At 42.8% G+C, this 20,269-nt stretch overlaps 1 protein-coding gene across 2 annotated transcripts in view; it reads right to left on the bottom strand.

The window, feature by feature from the left end:
• LRMDA (leucine rich melanocyte differentiation associated) overlaps positions 1-20,269 on the bottom strand; it is a 1,053,965-nt gene that overhangs the window by 460,014 nt on the left and 573,682 nt on the right. For both annotated transcript variants that reach the window (XM_046026161.1, XM_046026162.1), the window contains exon 4: positions 9,859-9,998. In XM_046026161.1, the coding sequence (XP_045882117.1) occupies positions 9,859-9,998 (140 nt within the window). The remainder of the gene's footprint in view (positions 1-9,858; positions 9,999-20,269) is intronic.

Genomic DNA, 20,269 nt, shown 5'->3' with positions numbered 1-20,269 from the left:
GAGCATTTCTTGAGCACCTACCATGTGCCAGGTCCTAGGTTTACAGAGGTGATTATAACATGATTTCTGCTCTTAAAGGGATTCTCGGTATAATGCGGAAGATAGACTCACATGGAGAAATTAGAAATCCACACAGCTAAGTGCTGAGATTGAGACTGTGCACAAAGAAATTCTGGGAAGCACAGAGAAAGGGACCTAACACTACTCACTACATGACTGAAAACTAGTGGCTGGAGGAGAAAGAGGAGAAACAAGAAATCTCAAGTGATCTTCAAAGAACCAAACCCCAAAGCAATCCTAAGCACTGAGCTTTTTCTCAGTGCAAATGTAACCTGGAGTAAATAACATGCCCCCTCCTCACTGGAACCTTGGGTTCCCAAGGCCAGCTCCCACCTTCATAAGATGAACTCATATCACCAGGTGGCCTCCATACACTTGCCCAAAGATTTGGCTGATTACTGAAATGCCAGAGAAAACAGCATAGAGGTTTCTAGTCAAAATACTCCTTAAAGTGAAAATACTCGGAGTTCTTCTGAGGTGTACTTTCCTTCCCCAGAAGTGGCCACCCCATCATCTGAGGTCCTGGAAATGTTGACTATCCACTTCTGGCTTCCTCCCTGGTCTCCATCTATGATCTTCTTCCCAACTTCTCCCTGAGCCTCTCCCTTCCCTTTCCAAATGCCCTCTCAGCTTATCCAAAATCAGAAAGTTTCCACAAAGCCTCAAATGAACTTCCATCCTCCAGTAGAACTCCCACTGGCCTCAGTCAGTGTCAGAGAAAACTTCCATCTTCTGCGTATAGCAGGCAAGTTTTGATACAACAGATTCTTTCAAATAAAGACATGTACAGATGGAAACAATATGTCAGGAGTGACGCTCAGAGGAGTAAAGACACCCACTAAGTGTAGGGTGGGAAAAGATGAATATTCAGGTGAAGAAAACATCAGTATTAGAAAATCAGCCAATGTTTAATGATGGAATGAAAGATGTCTTCGCGGGGCTGGCAGGAACCATGATGACAACAGACAGCACGTTGTCATTTTGCCCCACTTTGGATCACAGCCCTGAAATCAAAGGAGAGAGAGAGTGAGAGAGGTGCTGGCTTTTAAGCTAGTTAAAAATTTTAGATGACAAAGAGCTGCTGTTTTCAGAGCACTCATCTTATACAATCGAAGAAACAGCCCATGAAATAGGCTGCCAGTCATCCTTAAAACTAGGGCTCACTTGACTCCCAGCCTGATGGCCAGCCTGGGGTTTCTACCTGGTGGGTGCTTGGAGAGGTTTGAGGGACACTAGGAAGGCTTGCCCCCAGATATTTCGGCCTGAGACTCAGCTCTGGGTCTAAAGTTCTCCCTTAGAGATGGCTTTATACATTCACTCATACAACCAATAATTAGCGAGCTACAACCACCTGTCACAACCTCTGCCAGGTGCAGAGAAGAAGGTGAGGCATGAAACAGACAAGGTCCCTGCTCTTAAGGAGCTTGTGTCCCAGCACAGTCATTCTCAAACTTAAGAGGGCATCAGCATCCCCCCGGAATGTGTTGAAACACAGATCACAGGCCCCCACCCCCAGGGTTTCTGGTCCCCTACGTCCAGAATAGGTCCAGGAGTGTTTGTTTCCAGTAAGTTCTCAGGGTGGATGATGCCAGTGATCCTGCTGCAAAACGCTGTCCAAGTGAAAATAACATCGTGACAAATAATAGCTTTGGAATTATGAGGTTGGCGATGTGGTGAAGACTCTCCCTCCCAGTTCTGCTCACAGTCTGCCCTACCCCAGCGTCTGTGGTACACAGCGCCCCAAAGGCAGCCACGGCCACCAGATCTCCCTGCCCCTGGGTGGTTTGGAACTAGCTCCAAACATTACTGCCAAGTGATAAGTCAGTGGGCTTTCTGCCCGCCTGTCCCACCCCGCTCTTGGGAGATCTATTTCCCTTTGTTCTAGGTCATGTCGGGGTGTCAAAAGCTGCAGCTTCAATCCCGAGTATAATACCAGTTTGCCATAAAAATACAACCGAGGATTCCCGAAGCCACAGAATGAAGGCTTTTACAATATCAATTCGACCCTTGTAAATTTAATCCAGGGTTATTTGTTGCACCAAAATCTCTTTACCGTGATGTATTACTTAGTTACTGGGGTTATCACAGCCGTATCCTAAAGTTGCATAGTACATAAAACATTTCAGTTAACAATGCGGGAAGGTTAACTCCCCCAGATAACCTGCAATCACAAGGGCTAGTCCGGATGACATGCCTCTGTCAGCTTCCACGAGCTATTGATGGTTCAATCAGTTTGTTTTGAAGGTAAAGTACAACAAAAGGGCAGTAAACTTATTCAGACTGTCAACAGGGGCTATCGGGAATGGGGCTTGCAGGTAAGTAATTCTGGGTGTTTTAAGGCTATTATCAAACAGCAATGGTTGAAGGAAGAGACAGCTACTAATAACACAGAAGGCAGCCATCATAAACCACTTTATGGCAGAAACCCCCGTCTATAAATCCTGTGACACCCGGAGACAGCTTCAGATTTATAAAACTGCTTGTTAAGCCAGGGCACTGCTTAATGAAAAGAGATCGGTCTAAGTTCTGAGTCTCCTGTCCCTAGCTCCAGAGGGCAACTCCAATTTTCCTGACCTTCCCAAGGTGGCTGGGCGAAAGCCCTGGGGCTGGGGGCGGGAAGTCAGGGGCACTCTCAGCTGTGATGTGGAAGGTGAAGTTATCAAGAAGAACTCAGGGATCCCGGGAAGGTGTGTAAAGACCCATTTGTTTCTGTCTGAAAGCCCATTCTCAAGAAGTGAGACCCACACACAGACCTTTTCAGGTTCTCTCTCTTTTCATAGTCAACGCTCCACAGGATTCTTCTAAGGGGACACCTAAAACTGGCAGGGGGAGGAAAGGAAGAGCAGAAAGCCTTCTTTGTTTGTTTTGTTTTTTGCTCCCAAATCAATTTTCTCTGTCCGAATCCCAGAGCTCTGGCATTTTTCATCTAGACTTCAAAGAGAGAGGAGGATGCTCTTTGCTCCCGCTCAAACTGCTACCCCAGGGGTGACTGGCTGCTCCTCAGTAACACCTCGCAATCACAGAAACACCAAGACCACTCTCCATTGTCTGCTCCTGTGGTTGGCTACCATGTTTCTTTCTCTGAGGAGACGCCAACTCAAAGAAATACCAGGTTTCTAGATCTTAAGGGAATCAGAATGCAAGGTCACCTAGAGTTTCTTCCTACCTCTTTCCATTTCTGGCTATATAGAATGCCCATCCTTCCCATGATCTCTTGCTGCTTTACTGCTCCCATTCCTGGGGGTGGTAGGGAGACATGGTGCAAACTACCGATGCTCTACCAGAGACCCCCGAAGTCAGCAATGGGTGACCCAGGAACGGTTCTCAGTCTTTCACAAAGCCTAACAGAATAGAGTGAGCAAGCCAACAAAACAGCAAGCTTCTCTGCTTTTGCCTAGATGACATCAACCCCGTTTGGTAACACTGGTTACCTCATGCTAATCAAAAGCATTCATCAATGGACTTAATGTGTCTGACTAACTTTAAAAAGTTAGCGATGGCTTACACATTGCTTGTTAAAGAAACCAAAGCGTATTAAAGAGACGAAAGGGGCAGAAAATCAAACAGAGGAGAGGTCTTCATAACAAAAAGCTTTTGTTGGGGACTAACCAGGCAGAGGAAAGGGTACAGACTTGGGGGCTTATTTTGCTGTGTGCTCTTGGTTCGGTCTCTGCCACCTTCCTGCGCTTCGGTTTCCCGTCTGCACAATGAACAGAATGGGCTCGATGGTGCCTAAGCCTCTCTTAAGCTTCTGCCTGCTTGAATTCTGTGTGCCTCAAAGTTAATTTCCAATAAACACATCCATAGCCTCCTTTCTTATTACTCCAATTTCCTTATATAACCACCCCCTCACACCTCCAGGTAAAGGAGGGCTGTGAGAAAAAGTCAATAAAGACCAAAGAGTAATGAACAAACACTGTGAGTGGAATCACTCCAGATGCTCAGAGAGATGACAATGATGTCACTCTAATGAGCCGAGGTGAGTTCACCTACAGCATTAATGAACGCCTGACAACTGGCAAAGGCCAGCTGATTTTCCTCACAGTCCACCGGCAGCATGTTTGAAGTCTCCGTGCAAACAATACACCCACAGGACAGAGCAAGGCCCTCTACAGAGGGTAACCAGCAATTACTCTGTGGGCTTCTGTCACTTTGATCTCTGGGTCGTGACCTTTGCTTTCTTGTGATCTTCAAAGCCCAGATTGTAGATTAGCTGGAGAATGCTAGCTGGGTTATGTAAGCCACAAGTTTTACAGCTCCTATTTGGCTGGGAAATGGTGGCAGCCCCGGACGGCCAACAGACTGCGGAGGGTCCCTCCCTCCTTCCCCTTGGCGGAGTGCTGCAGACACTGGGCAGGCCTCGGGCTGCTCTCTGTGAGGGAACAAAGAAAGGGTGTCATGTTTTAAATAATTTAAAGTTGTAAGAAATACAGAGGGGCCTACGGAGGAGGCGGGAGGAAGGAGCGGCCATGGAGTGACTGGAGTGGCAGGAGGGAACGAATGGCAAAGGATTTTGTGACAAAAGTACAGCTGAGAGACCATGAGACCAACTTCCTTATTTGACAAGCCAGGCCTGGCTAGCTCTTTGCACCGTTGACTTGCATTCTGTTGTCTTTCCTACAGGAAGAAGAGAGAAAAGAATTGCGAAGGAAGACAAGAAACAGACCCCTCTGGGCACCCAGGTCTCCCACACTTGACTCATTGTTTGGCTAGTGTTGAAGTCCTCAGGAGGCCTCAAGTGGTCTCTTAGTAGGACCATGGCCTTCCAAGCCCATCCAGCGCTGCCACGCCACTCTCTTCCCCTCTAAACCTTGAAGGCTGCTTGTTATCACATTCACCTTTATTCAACATTCATCCCAAAATAGTAGCACAGTGTGTACACACAGCAAAGCACGGGCAGGCTTTAGCTCCTATAATAACACAGCAATGGACATTTCTCAGCCATGAACCATGATGGATGGCAAAGGAAAAATCCAGGCCCGGTTCCCTCCTGCCCTAGCAGGACCAGGGCACTGTTCAACAACTCGGTAGTATGCTCCTGCTCACATACAGATTTAATGAGCCCATTTTACTACGGGGATATGGGCCAAGAAAATCCAACTGTGTGCACAGGGGGTAAGGAAGGAAGGAAGAGGGGTGACTTGGGGGATGGGAGGAAGGCATCAGCAGAAAGTGAAGCATCTGTGAAGCCAATTCCAATAACTTCATAAATCCCATCACTTCCCACCTCTGCTCCAGTGTTGGCCACACCGTGACCTAAAAGTGGGCTGACCTCTCTGAAATCAACACCTCCCCTAGAAATGAAACAGACGTACTTGTTTTGATGTATGGCTGGGTGACATATTATAAATATTACATCACATAACCACAGAGGATGCCAATCAATAAGACATTTTTTTCAGACAGCACTAAATGAGCCATGGGTTCTTGCTTCTGAATACACTCCTTTAAGGCTCCTACTATTGCTTAAATGATTAATAGAAGACATATTGTCAGAAAATGTACTTAAAGTGAAAAACAGTAAACTGTAGAAATATCATTCATTTTTTAAGCAATTTTCTAGTGAAAATGTCACATAAATTTACATAGAGGCCCTACTATTAGGCTCTGGGTAACAGCTAGGAGGAAGGCAGACCTCATGCTTTGTGGATGGAGTGCCAGGAAAATATTTTGCCAAAAGAAAAAAAAAAAAAAAAAGGAAGGTGGCCGCGTTGCTTTGTAGAAACCCAAACACTAGAACCCTGGCTTCAAAAGCCTTATTGTAAAACGCTAAGATTTCTTAGGGGCAAATGAAGCACAAACTCCAAGATGAACAAAGCAGAACTGCTTACAGACCAGAGAACAGAACTACATCATATATACATTCATCCCATCCAAATGTAAGTGTGAGAGTGCGTGTCAACCCGAAATAAAAAATAAAATAAAATAAATAAGATGAATAAAAAATTTAGAATTGCTAGAGAACAGGCGTACCATTCCACTCAACCCTCACACACCGTGCAGAGAATGTGGGACTGGATGGGCACACATTTAATGTTCCTTCCAGTCTTCTTCGTTCCTATTTCTCTCAGAGCGTGAGCATCTTCCCATGTTGCGAGTGACTTGTGGGTTTTCTAGGGTTATTTTGACTAGATGTGATTACAGCTGTGTGTGGCCCTCAGAATCCAGCTCCTCGCGGCCACTTTGCCATATGTACCTAAACAAACAACACCCCCCAGACCCATCCCTTGACTCCCACAGTTGTGGCGTTAGGTGGGTAGGGTTAGTGGGCACCAGCGCCAGCCCATGAGACAAATCACTCCTCTAGAACCAAGCCCTCCCTGAAGGACCAGCCCAATGACCAGCACTTGGATTGGGTCTGAAGGATATCCCTTGCTTGTTAACTGTGTGTGGACATCAAATGGATCTGATTCCAAACAGGAAGTGGGCATTTGAGATGCACAGGGGGTCATACATCTCTCTGCAAGCACTCAGCTTCTCAGAAGAAAATAATTTCCAAGGAAATAATTTCCAAATGTTCCAAGGGAGTATTTATGTGGCCCCTGTTCATGGCCAGGGTTACTCTAGATATTGATGCATCTTCAAAGAGCAAGAAGATGCAGCCTTCCCTACTAGAAGCTGCCTTCTGGATGTGGACATATATGAAGTAGGGAGAGAAATATACAAGACAGAGTATACAAAATGGCACGAGATAGTAAAGGAAGAATTGTAACAGCTTGGAAGTGGAGTACTTCAGAATGCTAGAGCCAACAGGAATTTTCAACACTACTTAATCCAATAGTCAGGTGAGCGTCCAAATACCTATTGACTTTTCTGTTGCATTTGCCACTAAGTTAATCAAAATGTCTTGGCGAAGGGTCACTGATCTAGACTAGCCTCCCCATTTTAAAGCTGGACACCACCTCACATCTTCTAATCTGACCCTTTTATGGGTCTTATTATTTTTATACTTCTGTGAACAGTTAAAATAACAACCACCAAAAAAAAAAAAACCAACAAAACAAAAACCCAGTATTAGCTTTTTTCCTTTTGCAACCTTATAAATCTTCTATTTTGAGACGAAATAGAATATGATGCAATTGAAGATTTTTATCACTTCACTTCTCTCATTCTAGGAAAAAAAGACAACAAAAATGTGCCTACAGTTTGGCTTACCTACAGCTCCATGAATGAATGAATGAACATCTGTGTCAATGCAAACACACACATACACAAAGACACATATACATGGATGTGCACAGGCATATACATACATATATAAAATTTATTGGGCTATTTTAAAGACTTAAACACATGGGGCGCCTGGGTGGTTCAGTCAGTTAAGCATCCGACTCTTGATTTCAGCTCAGGTCGTGATCTCAGGATCATAGGATTGAGCTCCACATCAGGCTCCCTACTCAGCGAGGAGTCTGCTCTCTCCTCGAGAGAATCTCGAGATTCTCTCCGTCCCTCTCTCTCTCTGCCCCTCTCCCTGCTTCTATCTCTATCTCTAGTAAAATAAATAAATAACTTGTCTTTTAAAAAAAGAATTAAACACAGGTATCTAAAGAAAAAAGGCAGAAAACAATGAAAATTTCCTAAATTGTGCTTTGTTTACTAAAAATGTTGACTAAAAAACTTTCTTGGACTCGTTTGACAGTCTTATAAATTGCTGCAAGAAGATAAAATATGTTTTAAGAGACCCCTTCATACCTGAAATCAGGCTGTTAAGTGTTTCAGAGTTGATAAGAGTGTTAAAGAAGCAAATTAAGTTCTAAGTGATTAAGCAACTTACAGGGTTAATTTAGAAATGTGTAACTCTTCACCTGCTGGATATTAATCATAGTTCCCCTAACCGAATTGACATTCAAATCTACAGGATCACATCCATATAAAAATCTTCATACTGGAGAAAGACTTACTACATTTTTTTAAAAGTAGAGTTAGGGGTTCCTGGGTGGCTCAGTGGGTTAAGCCTCTGCCTTCAGCTCCCGTCATGATCTCAGGGTCCTGGGATCGAGTCCCACATCGAGCTCTCTGCTCAGCAGGGAGCCTGCTTCCTCCTCTCTCTGCCTGCCTCTCTGCCTACTTGTGATCTTTCTCTGTTAAATAAATAAAATCCTGGGGCGCCTGGGTGGCTCAGTGGGTTAAAGCCTCTGCCTTCAGCTCAGGTCATGATCCTGAGGTTCTGGGATCGAGCCCTGCATCGGGCTCTCTGCTCAGCGGGGAGTCTGCTTCCCTTCCTCTCTCTCTGCCTGACTCTCTGCCTGCTTGTGATCTCTGTGAAATAAATAAACACATAAATCTTTAAAAAAAAACAAACAAAATCTTTTTAAAAATATAAATTAATTAATTAATTAATATAGGGTTAGAGTTTAATTCTAAGATGGTTTAAAAATAGTCTCAGACCCCTACAACATTAATCTAGAAGTCCAGAAAATGAGGTTAAAGGTACACAATGTTTCCCAATAAGGGAACATAACAGGATTCCTGTGTACCTTTATGTATCTATGTGTATGTATATTAAAAATATTGAATATTCAATAGCCTTCAATATTTCTTTGTCTTTATACAACATGAACTCCCCTGATTTCATTCCTTCATGCATCACCACTAATTTTTATAGGAGTCTGAAGAGAAATCACTATCTTCCTTCCCCAGTCCTTCCAAATTTATTGTCCAGTGGCCTTATCTGTCTTACATTTTCATTCCTCTTTCCTTTCCCCTTCCCACATTGATTCAGGTAGGATGTTAATGAGAGCTTATATCATAAGAAGAGAGAGGCTTCACACATGAAAAGATCATCTAAAAACATTTGCAAAACATCAAGAACAAGGGTACACAGAATTCAAAATAAAGAAAGAAAATATAAATATAAATATAAATGGGTAAGAAGAAGGAACCTCCCTAAGAGAGGTGGGTTTTGATCAGGTATTTCAAAGCAGATGGTTTAGTAGCAGAGAGGGGGAAGAAAAGCATTTCTCCTTAGAGCCCATCAAAGAACGTGGTTGGTGGACAATAGGGCAGAGCTTTGTGGAGCAAAGTTATGTGCCTTCAGGGACGTCCTCTTGGGATTCTACATAAGCTCCTTAACTTTAGTGGGAAGCGCTTTCTCTGTAAAATGTGACTCTGAGGCTGACCACAGGAAAATCTTACAACACAGAGTAGGGGTAAACAAAATACAGGCCATAGGTCAAATCTGGCCTGCTCCTTATTTTTGTAAGTAAAGTTTTATTGAACCATAGCAGGGGCGCCTGGGTGGCTCTGTTGGTTAAGTGACTGCCTTCAGCTCAGGTCATGATCTTAGGGTCCTGGGATCAAGCCCCACATTGGGCTCTCTACATAACAGCGAGCCTGCTTCTCCCTCTGCCTGCCCTGCTGCCTGCTTGTTCTCTCTCTCACTCTCTGTCAAATAAATAAATAAAATCTTAAAAAAAAAAATAGCCATGTTTATTCATTTACAAATTGTTTATGGCTACTTCTGCACTCTAAGAACATACAGCTGATTAGTTGTGACACAGACCATATGACCTTCAAAGCCTAAAAATATTTATTACTTAGCTGTTTAAAAAAAAAAAAAATGTCAACTGCCGACCTAGACCACCTAGCAGCTTTTCATGTTTTTTGGCTTCTGTGACCCTGATGAAGGGAAAAAAAATGGCTCTAGGTTACCAAAAGATTAAAGTTTAGTATTATCACAGGAAGTCCACTGATAACTTACCTAACACCTTCTGTGCATCCCATAATACCATCCTCCCCCACCCCCCCAAAAGAGGCTATTTCTCCCTTTCCACCATATTCCAACCCCTGGATACTCACCTGTATCTCTTGTAGTCTTCCTCATCCTTTTCCAAGTTGACCAGCTTGTTGGGACAGGCCACATTGCCCAGCAGGCTGAGGTACTCTAAAGCTGGTGTCACTTCTGCCAGGTGATCAAGCAGACACTCCAAGTCAGTGATGTGAAAAAGGTTAAGGATTTGGGTCCAGGGAGACAAAAGGCCTCGTAAGGAACGTAGATGATAACTGGCAGACGGAGCACAACACCTGACAAGTCCAGTCTGCTCCCAAGAGATGACATGGGGGAGGGCTGGAATCAACATAGCTGTGAGGTATCCGGCATGGCAAGTTTTTCACTCCTGCTCAGGACACAGCCCAGCTTTTCTCTGGGCAAGACTGGATCCAGATCACCTTAGAGAGAATGAATGAACTTAAGTGCTCCTCACAGTTCTCTTTCTTACAGAGTTGTTTCCATGTGGTATTTGTAAATCTGTAAAACTGAGTTTTTTGGTTTTTTCCTTTTTTAGTAATAAAAGCAGGAAATTATTTCCAATGCCCTCATTAAAAATATCTTCCCCTTTTCTCCTTTCAGGGGTAATTTATCATTAAAACACATAGGAATGGCATGGATGCAAGCAGGGACTGCCATTCTTCTAGGGTCTGAGGACCTGGGGCATTGCTCAGTAGCTGTACTGGTGACAAGAAAGTACTGAATTAGGGGGAAAAGGAAAACAAAGCTAGGTGAAGACAAATGGAATAAGTTAGGATATATTTAGTCAAGTCAGGCAGAGCAAAATGCATTTAAGGATGAGACTCTGTTGTGAAACTAATATTCTATGAAGGAGAGAATGAAAGAGAAAATTCCAAGGAGGGCATGGTGGGGAAATTGTGCCATGATCCATTCCCTCAATGGGATTCACTGTTCAGTCAAAGCAAACACTGAGACCCCCCCAAACCAAATAAGTCAAGAATCATAAGTTCAGGCGATTACAGATACTGGTAAGGACTTAATGACAACCTAGCTGTCACATCAATACACTTGGACTCCTGGCTTAAGCTACATGCAGAAGATCTGAGCCCTAGGCAAGGTGATGACTAGACAGGCCATGAGCGGAGGCCATGACTACCAGAAACTTAGGGAAGAGGTATCAGCCAATACAGCAGATGGAATGGCTTCTTTGCCAGGGAGTGACAGCAGAGCAAAAAGCATATAAGGGTGAACGCCTGTGTAAGAACCAAAGACACAGAAAAGCATGTCCAGGAGTAAAGTCTCCTAGGCCTAGGAGAGGAAGGTGAAGGTGAAGTCAAAGAAAAGGGACATCGTCACTCTATCAGGATGTTATCTAACCATGGGATGCTATCCCCATTTCCTCAGATTTCATTTCCACACCAAATCCAAACAATGTCAAAATGTCAAAATCCATTCCCTAATGTATGTGCTGAGGGGTCACCAAAAAGTAGCTCATTCTGTCACAGACAACCATTAAAAAGAGATTTTCCCCTGGGACTGAACCTTCTACAGATTCCTTCCCACTGGCCCACTTTAACAGCTTGGGGTCTCAAAGAGTAAGGTGTTCTTCTCTTCCGCATGATAACCCTCCAGATAGGTGAAGCTCACTATCTTCCTTAAATCTTATATTCTCCAAATTAAGTTCTGTTGAGCCTTCTTTATACACGGGCTCTGAGAACAACCTATGTGAGAACAAGTGCTATCCTGTGGGAGTGAGACAGAAAGAGAGGTGAGGGACAGCCCCAGCAAGAGGGAAACACTAGTGCAAGGGGGTCAGAGCAGCCCACCCACCAAGGGCTTCAACTGGCCAACGTCATCCCCATTTCCTAAACAAGGCAGGACAATGGACACAGAAGTTATCAGTCCTTCCGATCTTGAAAATTAACACTCAGGATTAACCACAGTGGACCACTGAAGTGAGGAGGATAGAAACAGGAGCATGTGGAGAAGACGAGTGAGAAGGTGCAACCACGGTGGCAAGGTTGGAAGGACACATGAGTGAGTGGCCAGGAGTCAAAACATTAAAGCATTTCATCACTGAAGGCAAAATGTGTTTAGTACTGTTTAAAATACAGTTCAATCATCAAATTCTTAAAAAAAAAATCATTTAAATAAAACCAATCAAAATGACAATGAACAGTTTCAGGGAAAACTTGGATTTTCCAGCAGGTTCTAACTCTGTAAGCTTCTCAGTCATTGCTACATTAGAAAAAATGAGGCTATTAGCACTGCCTTTAGCCACTGGCAAAGGTACCTCATGAGGCCCTACGCTTTGGAGTGACCTCCTCAAAATATCTTAATTCTCTGTCTGGTATCCAGGAACCACCAGGGAGCAAAGTGTCATTCAGCTGGGATATCCCATGCTGAATGGGACCTGCATGGGCCTCAGTCCCAGTCCTGTTTCTCCCCTTCAGGGTTTGCTCCAACCCAGGGTTTGTCCGAACAGGGGACCCATCAGATGTTCCAGGGAGCAGTAGGACTCATGTCTATCAGGCTGTTCTGAAGCCTCAAGGCCAGGCCCTGGTGCCGGGCAGGGGGTTGGGGGGCAGCCAGAAAAGCTGATCACTCCCGCCAGCAGGCACAGTATTTCTTTCGAGGGACCCTGAGGCAATGGGCTGCCAAAATGGTATTGGCATATTGACCTGGGGTGATTCAAATTATTTATGCAGACAATGGTCCTAGAGAACCTAGGGGAAGCCCTTTCCACTGTGGATGAAGAAGTCCAACCCAAACCTATTGCTTTTGTAGGGACAACCCCCTTAAACTTTGGTTATTTTTCATCTACTGTATGAAGGTAGGAATGTGAAGGAATGGAACTCAAAACTGGCAAGATTTTTAAGTTGAGGAAATCCTGGGCACATGAGCTGGACTGAAATCCCAGTTATTTCTCAACCTCAAGTGAGCCATGATGGGAAGCATCCCATACCCACTGTCCAGGGAAGCAGGCTTCATAGGTAAACTTACCACAGAGCTAATAAAGCTTGTGTGATGAGGGCTCCCTGTTTATATGGGGCCCTTGTGGGGATAATACAGTCACATGGTCATATATTTTTATAAAATTTGCAGTAGGTTATTCAAACTGCAGTCAGTTAAGATCACTGTCTCTCTCCACTGCGGTGCGTATATACATGTATATATATACATATATATATATAGTGTATAATTTCTGTAATTATATAATAAAGTTATAAAAGAATTGGCAAAAAAAAAAAAAAAACCCAGGAAGAACATTTTTATGTAAGCATGTCCAGTATAAAAAAATTACTTTTCTAAGTATTTTTATATTTGTGTTGTCAACTTAAAAGTTTTTAATTTGCTTTGATATGTTTTTATTCCAAATAAACATTCATCTTCAAGCCTAATTTGGGCATTCATAATAACGTAGTCTTTGCCTTTAAGAAGGCACCCCCAAATTTTGTAAGTTTTATACTCAACAAAATCTGGATCCACCCCTGAGCAGGAGGTTGTGGAGAGTGGACACAATCAAATGTCTTGGTCACGGAAATTTCTTGGGAAAAGGGTCTACCCTCCTCAAGAAGCTTTAGCCGCCATGTGCCAATGAACCCAAGGAATGGAGGCTACCTCATTTAGGGTATTTTGAGGGGCAGAAGCCACCCCACCTCTTCAGGCCTTTCAGGTACCTGCTAAATGCTCCCCTGAACAAAGTCAGGTGGTCTCCCCCAAACCCACAGTAGTCAGAAATCACTAGCACCTACTCCATGGATGCTCTGGACCAGAACTTCTCCATTACGTTGATACAACCACTGGAGGACAAGAGACAAGAAGGAGTTTCAATTGGTTTCTCAGTCTCCTGGGTCAGCAAGGACAAACACAGCTCTAACCTATCTGGCTGGGAGCTCTGAGATAGAATTTGTTGCATTCCTTTTTGTCAAGTTCATAGAAAATGAACGAGAGGCAATCAGCAGTGGGAACTTGGTGTCACTGACTAACAAAGACCAGGGCCATAGAGATCTTTCAGGAATTCTCCCAAGGGTGACATCCCCCCACCCCCATTTTTAAAATGTGAAGCTATCTGGCATAATTTCAACTTTCTTCAGCTGGATTCTAGCATACACCTGGCTTCCTTCATCAAGTCTTCTCTAGAGTACTTGACATTTATACTTTTTTCAGCGTTGTCTACAGAAAGTTGCCACTGCCGAGTCCAATAGGTATGCTTGCCAAGGGAGACTTTTTGCAGAGGGCCCAAGATCAAACAACATCTTGCCTTGACAGTTTGGAGCATGAAGGAGTGGGGGGAGTCCTTGGGTATCATGTGCAGTTGCACAGGTCTACAACTATTTCCCAAGTGAAAATGGGAATGAACCCTCCCTCTGTGCTCAGGCCCAGGTCAAAGGGCAGTACCTATACCACCCAGGTTTCAACCAGTACCTAATATAGGGTTGCTGAATACTAACTACACATTCTACACGATATATTCTCATTTTGAGTCACACACACACATCAGAATTATCACATCCAAACAATAATTTAGGAAATGGGAGTCAAAAGTCACACAGTCAGTAAATGGAAGAGTCTAGATTCAAACCTAGGTTCTAAAGACATTGCATTTCTAGGAGACAAGTGACTCGTGATTTCCTAACACTTTAAAAAGGAATTTAAAATACTGAAACATGAAGAGTCCTATATGCTTTTGTGGGAGACCATCCAGCTGTGTTCTGTACCTCAGTTATTTCCAATTTGGGCTTATTCATTTAGAGCACTGAGACTTTAAATATCAGTAAAAGGTGCCAAGAAGGTGTAAAGACTCTGGGTGTTAACAAACTGTGTCCCATGTACACATTATGCCGTTTAAATCTGTCAACAATACTCCTAAGTGTCTATCGCCCATTTTATAAAGAAACTGAGGCCTCAGACAAAGCGCAGAGAATTCCCTGAGTAAGACAGTGAATTGCTGTGGGAAATCTAGTTTGGCCTTGGGCTCAGCTCACTGGTCTTCTCACCACAGTCCAGCTGTATGACACGTCACACTACCCGTTCTTCCTGTTGGTACTACAAACCATACTGACTCTTCATATGTGTGCTGAAGCAAACAGAGAGACAGAAAATGAAGGAATTGAATGTGATGTAATATGAAGTCAGCTTCTCACCCTTTCCCCATCCACCCCAAAAGGAAGAATGGGGAGAATCATCTGATTGTGCAAAGTATCTATATTTTCCTGACATCTCAGGTGTTCTGTCATTTGGGGTTCGGTATTTAGACATGATATGGCTGAAAGCTTTACCAAGTACCCAACCCTACTGGAGAAGAGGCAAGCATAGTGTGTGTATGCACATGGGCATCTGTGTAGGAGAGAAAGAGAGAGAATATGAGTGTTGGGGGAGATAAGATCAACTCTGTGGCCAGTGACTACCAGGCCAGTCTAAATGAACCAAAGGAAGAAGAGAAAGACAAGCTATGAACCCAGAGATGAAGAAGTAACACCAGCACTGACAGTGGAACAGAAGTAGAACAAGGAGCCAGCAGAACAAGGATGGGAGGTCAAGAAGGAGGTACGCAGTCTGAAAGTGAGGCATTGGTAGGCTGAGAAGAAATTTGCCAGATGGTGGGTCTGGGCTCTGAAATCCCTTATACGGGCTCCATCAGCAGCTGGGAGCAGGGCTGGAGCGGGAGGGGCAAGAGCAGGGCAAGCACAGGCGGATGACTCCCTTTCGGCGTCTTAGTTCCTCTTCTTATGCAGTGATTTTCCCTCGCTTAGGTTTCAGGGTCTGGAGTTAGGAATTAACATGTCTGGGTTTTAGAGTGAGCCCTCCCACTGACCATCTATGTGACTTCAAAAAGTTCATACTCCCCCAGTTTTTTTTTTTCGTAAAAAATCAGAGTATTCACCAGTGGTTCTCAATTCACAGAATGACAGGCAGGTGATTATATTTTTTAGATTATAAAAATCAAAGACGCATTCAAAATCTATACTCTGTCCATGGTTAGAATGTGGCCCAAGTAAAATCAAGTAAGCTTACATAATTCTCTAGGATAATAATAGTAATAATAATCACTATTTGGTAGAAATTTAGAAAAACCCTTACAACAACCAGTGGGGTGGATACCATTATTTTCCCAGTTTTGCAGAGAAAAGCAAAGCATCGAGATGGTAAGTAAGTAGCCCAAGGACACGCAGCCAGTGGCAGAGCCAGATTACAAGCCCAGGAAGCCTGGCTTCAGAGCCTGCTGTTAACCACTACAGGACACAACCTCTTTCCAAAGGATAAAACGGCCTGTAATTCACGTTCACAGGGTCCAGTAACGGAGCACTGGACAGTCATGCCTAACTGAAAGTAAAACCAAAATGGAAAACTCTACATATGCAAAAACCAAAACCAAAAAACAAGAACACCAAAAATTAAAACCAAACCAAACTTTACAAAAGAACTTCAGGAAGAACCCCATTTAATAGTAAGCTTTCTCATATATTTAAAATAGGACTCAATTTCTAAGAAAGAACTAGTACCTACCTTTGCAGAAGGTCAACAGTTACTTGATTCTAGGTCTCTCTGTTACTAATGTGAGATAAATTCTTAAAGAGATAAGACATCAAGGTCCGTGTGTAGGATTGTTATAGGAATGAGGCATGCCTCTTTGTATACACACCTGTATAGTCCCCTATCACACTGGCTCTACATTCAGTATGTGACTTGCTTTGGCCATAGGGCAGCAACATCCAAGATGCAAATAGGGCTTGAAAAGTACTTGTACATTCAGGCTTTGCTCTGGGAACACCTGCTGCATGTAGAGAATCCTGTGCCAGCCTACTGGAGGCATGTTGTTCAGCCGACAACCAGGACCAACTTCCAGACATATGAGTGAGGCCATCTCAGACCACCCAATTCTAGCCAGGCCTCTAGATAACTGTGACAACCTAAGAACGCAAAGCAAGATCCACAGAAGAACCATCCAGCTGAGCCCTGCCCAAACAGCTGACACGCAGAATTATAAACAAAGAACACAGTTGTTGTTTTAAGCCACTAACTTTTGAGGTAGGTTATTATTCAGCCAGGCTGATAGAGCCCAAGTCCAAAGCATTTCATGGAGTAGCAATAGCAGTTTGGAACATAGTAACTGTTAGAAGATTCCACAGTACTTTCACAAGACAATAGAAGAGTCAGTTGGCTGAAAAGGTACAGTCAGAAATATTAGGTTAAGAGAATGCCACATGGTGTAACTCCTGCTTTTAATTGGCTTGCATTCTCTGACTTCTGGGTCAAGTATGTGGGGGAAATTAAACCAATCTTCATGATCATGCAGGAAGACCAGAGGAGAAAGAAATCATGCTACATCCTGAAAGAGCCAATTAGTATTGTTTTTATCAACAGGTAAGGAAGCACTCTCCATCAGCACAGCAATATACCTAGCCAGCTTTATAGCTACACCATTGCCTTCTGCTTCAGTTCCTCCCCTGCCACTATCATTTCTCCCTCAGCATTACCACTACAGATTGGAGAGGCTGAGGATTGGAAAAGGAAAGGGGCTCAACCAAAGACAAAGAAAATCCTTCAGCTCTATAGAGCCAAGAAGCTTGCTAATCTCTAGTGATAGCAACACTGAGAATTCAACCATCCTCTGGCCCAATTCATTTCTTTAAAAATAAGAAACACATATACAATGGAATATTACTCTGCCGTCAAAAAGAATGAAATTTTGTCATTTGCAACAGCATGGATGGAGCTAGAGACTATAATGCTAAGTGAAATAAGTCAGTCAGAGAAAGACAAACACCATATGATTTCACTCATATGTGGAATTTAAAAAACAAAACAAATGAACACGGAGGGGGGAAAAGAGAGAGAGAGACCCAGAAACAGACTCTTAATTATACAGAACAAACAGATGGGTTACTGGAGGGAAGGTGGGCAGGAGGATGGATGGATGAAACAGGTGATGGGGATTAAGGAGTGCACTTGTGATGTGTACCAGGTATTGTAAGTGATGAATCACTAAATTCTACACTTGAAACTAATATTGCACTGTATGTTAACTAGCTGGAATTAAAAACAAACAAACAAACAAACAAACAAAAACCCAACAAAACAAAAAAAAAAACCTTGAAGGGAAAAAAATGAGAAACTTCCTATACAGCAAAGGAAACCATTTAAAAAATGAAAAGGCAACCTACTATATGGAAAGAAATGACTACAAATCATATAATTGATAAGTAATTTCTAAAATATATGAAGAACTGGGGCATCTGGGTGACTCAGTCAGTTAAGTCAGTTGACTTTTGATTTTGGCTCAGGTCATGATCTCAGGGTTGTGAGATTAAGTCCAGCCTCGGGCTCCATGCCCAGTGGGGAGTCTGCTTGAGGATTCTCTTACACTCTCCCTCTACCCTCACCCCTGCTATTGCTCTCTCTCTCAAAATTATAATAAAAAAACAAAATAAATGGAAAACTCACATAACTCTATAGCAAAAAACAATCTGATTTAAAAATGAGCAAAAGATCTGAATAGACCAAGAAGACATACAGGTAGCCAATAGACACATGAAAAGATGCTCAACATCTTACATAATATATATATAATTTAGCCGTAAAATAGAATAAAACCTTGTCATTTGTCACAACATGGGTGAATTTTGAGGGCATTATGCTAAGTGACGTAAGTCAGATCAAAACAAATGTCATATGATCTTTCATGCGGAAACTTTAAAAAAAAAATCCAGAATGAATTCCTATGCATTTTCAGCAAGTTCAGTGCCAGTTATGAAAACGAGCCCTCTAAAATGGGAGACAATAATGCTTAGCAAATTCACATGAAGCAGGAATCTTACTTATTAGTCTAACCTCATGAGACTAATCAGGTACTCTGTCAATCATCAATATTTACATCAATATTTATTCCATGTCTCCTCAAATGGCAACAGTAACAGAGGAAAACAATACTATAAAGTACACATTTTGGACACTTAGGTACCCAACAAATACTTTTCATTGATTGATTATTATACAAATCAGAGGTTGATTTTTTAAAAAATCACCCAAGAGTTCATCTGCAAACTGGGATTATGTGAAATGACATTCTTTCACAGTTGGCGTGCTCTTCTTTTAATTGTTTTTCTCAGGCTTGTGCTGAAATGAACTTACATTTCTTAGTATGCACCAATTAATGTGATAGAGAACCGGACAGGAAGTGTGCTGAGGGAGAAGAGGAGTTGAGTTTGGGATTAGCAATTGTACAGCATTCACCAGACAAAGTCCTTATAGGTTGGTGTGTGGGCTTTTTGGGAAATCTTTCTCCTGTCACTGTTTCTTATATTGCCAACGTGACAACATCCCAGGGCAGAGGCAGCTTTTTCACCCAGAAACCTGTGTTGCTCACATTATCATAGCACTTTGATTCCAACATTCAAATAAGTCTTTCATATGTTCCTTTTTTTCTTTTTTGCCAGTTCTCTTAATAGGCAAGTGAAAGCCATGATGCCACACACACATACAAAATGACAAATAGAGGCTTCCAGACAAAGAGAGGCAGACCTGTCCACAGCCACATAGCTAAACGTGATTAAGCTGACTCATGAACCCAAGTCCAAAGGCTAGTACTTCATGTCAGTGTGGGACACTGGATATCAGCACTGGGGTCCAAAGAAGGAAACTTACCATCCAATTCTATACTAATAATCCTTCCATTCTTGACTGACTTGACAATATCATCCAAATGATCACCTAAGAGAGTCAAGGGAGCCATAAGACACACTGTAATAGTTTTCGAACAATGACTAGGAAACTTGGTTGACCAAAGGATAGGAGAGGAAAAAAAAAAAAAAAATCCATCAATATTGCATTATGGTAGGGGCGCCTGGGTGGCTCAGTGGGTTGAAACCTCTGCCTTCAGCTTAGGTCATGATTCCATAGTCCCAGGAACAAGCCCCGCATCAGGCTCGCTGCTTAGCAGGGAGCCTGCTTCCCTTTCTTTTTGCCTGCCTCTTTGCCTACTTGTGATCTATCAAATAAATAAATAAAATCTTTAAAAAAAAACACATTGCATTATGGTAAAGACTAATACTAACTTATAGGCCCTTTCCTTCTCCTTCTAGTAAAATGCAATGTATAATGGTCCTGGTAGTATATTTTACCTAATAAGGAAAATACTGTCTTATGACTTGAAATATAACCAGAGGGTAATAAATGGTCTGGCCTAACATTCTTCAAGCAGACATATGCATACACGGTAAATGTAACATATATATCTGGGTGTTCTTTTTTTTTTTTTCTCACACTCTACGGAAAATGCCCTGATCCATTTTCTACTTCTAACTTACCATGTGAACAGGAACAAGTGATTAAACTACTCTAGATCTGAAATGTTCACTAATAAAACAAGATGACTGTACTTCAAGTCTGAAGCAACAGAGCAGAACAGAAAGAATTTTGGAGTTGGCCACGGTTGAGATTAAATCTGGGACCTAGCATTTTGGTCAATGTCTGGCTTTG

Source organism: Meles meles, chromosome 13 (assembly GCF_922984935.1).
Source record: "Meles meles chromosome 13, mMelMel3.1 paternal haplotype, whole genome shotgun sequence".
Taxonomy (NCBI): domain Eukaryota; kingdom Metazoa; phylum Chordata; class Mammalia; order Carnivora; family Mustelidae; genus Meles; species Meles meles.
Note: the sequence above shows the minus strand (reverse complement) of the source record. Positions and strands in the feature narration are given on the sequence as shown.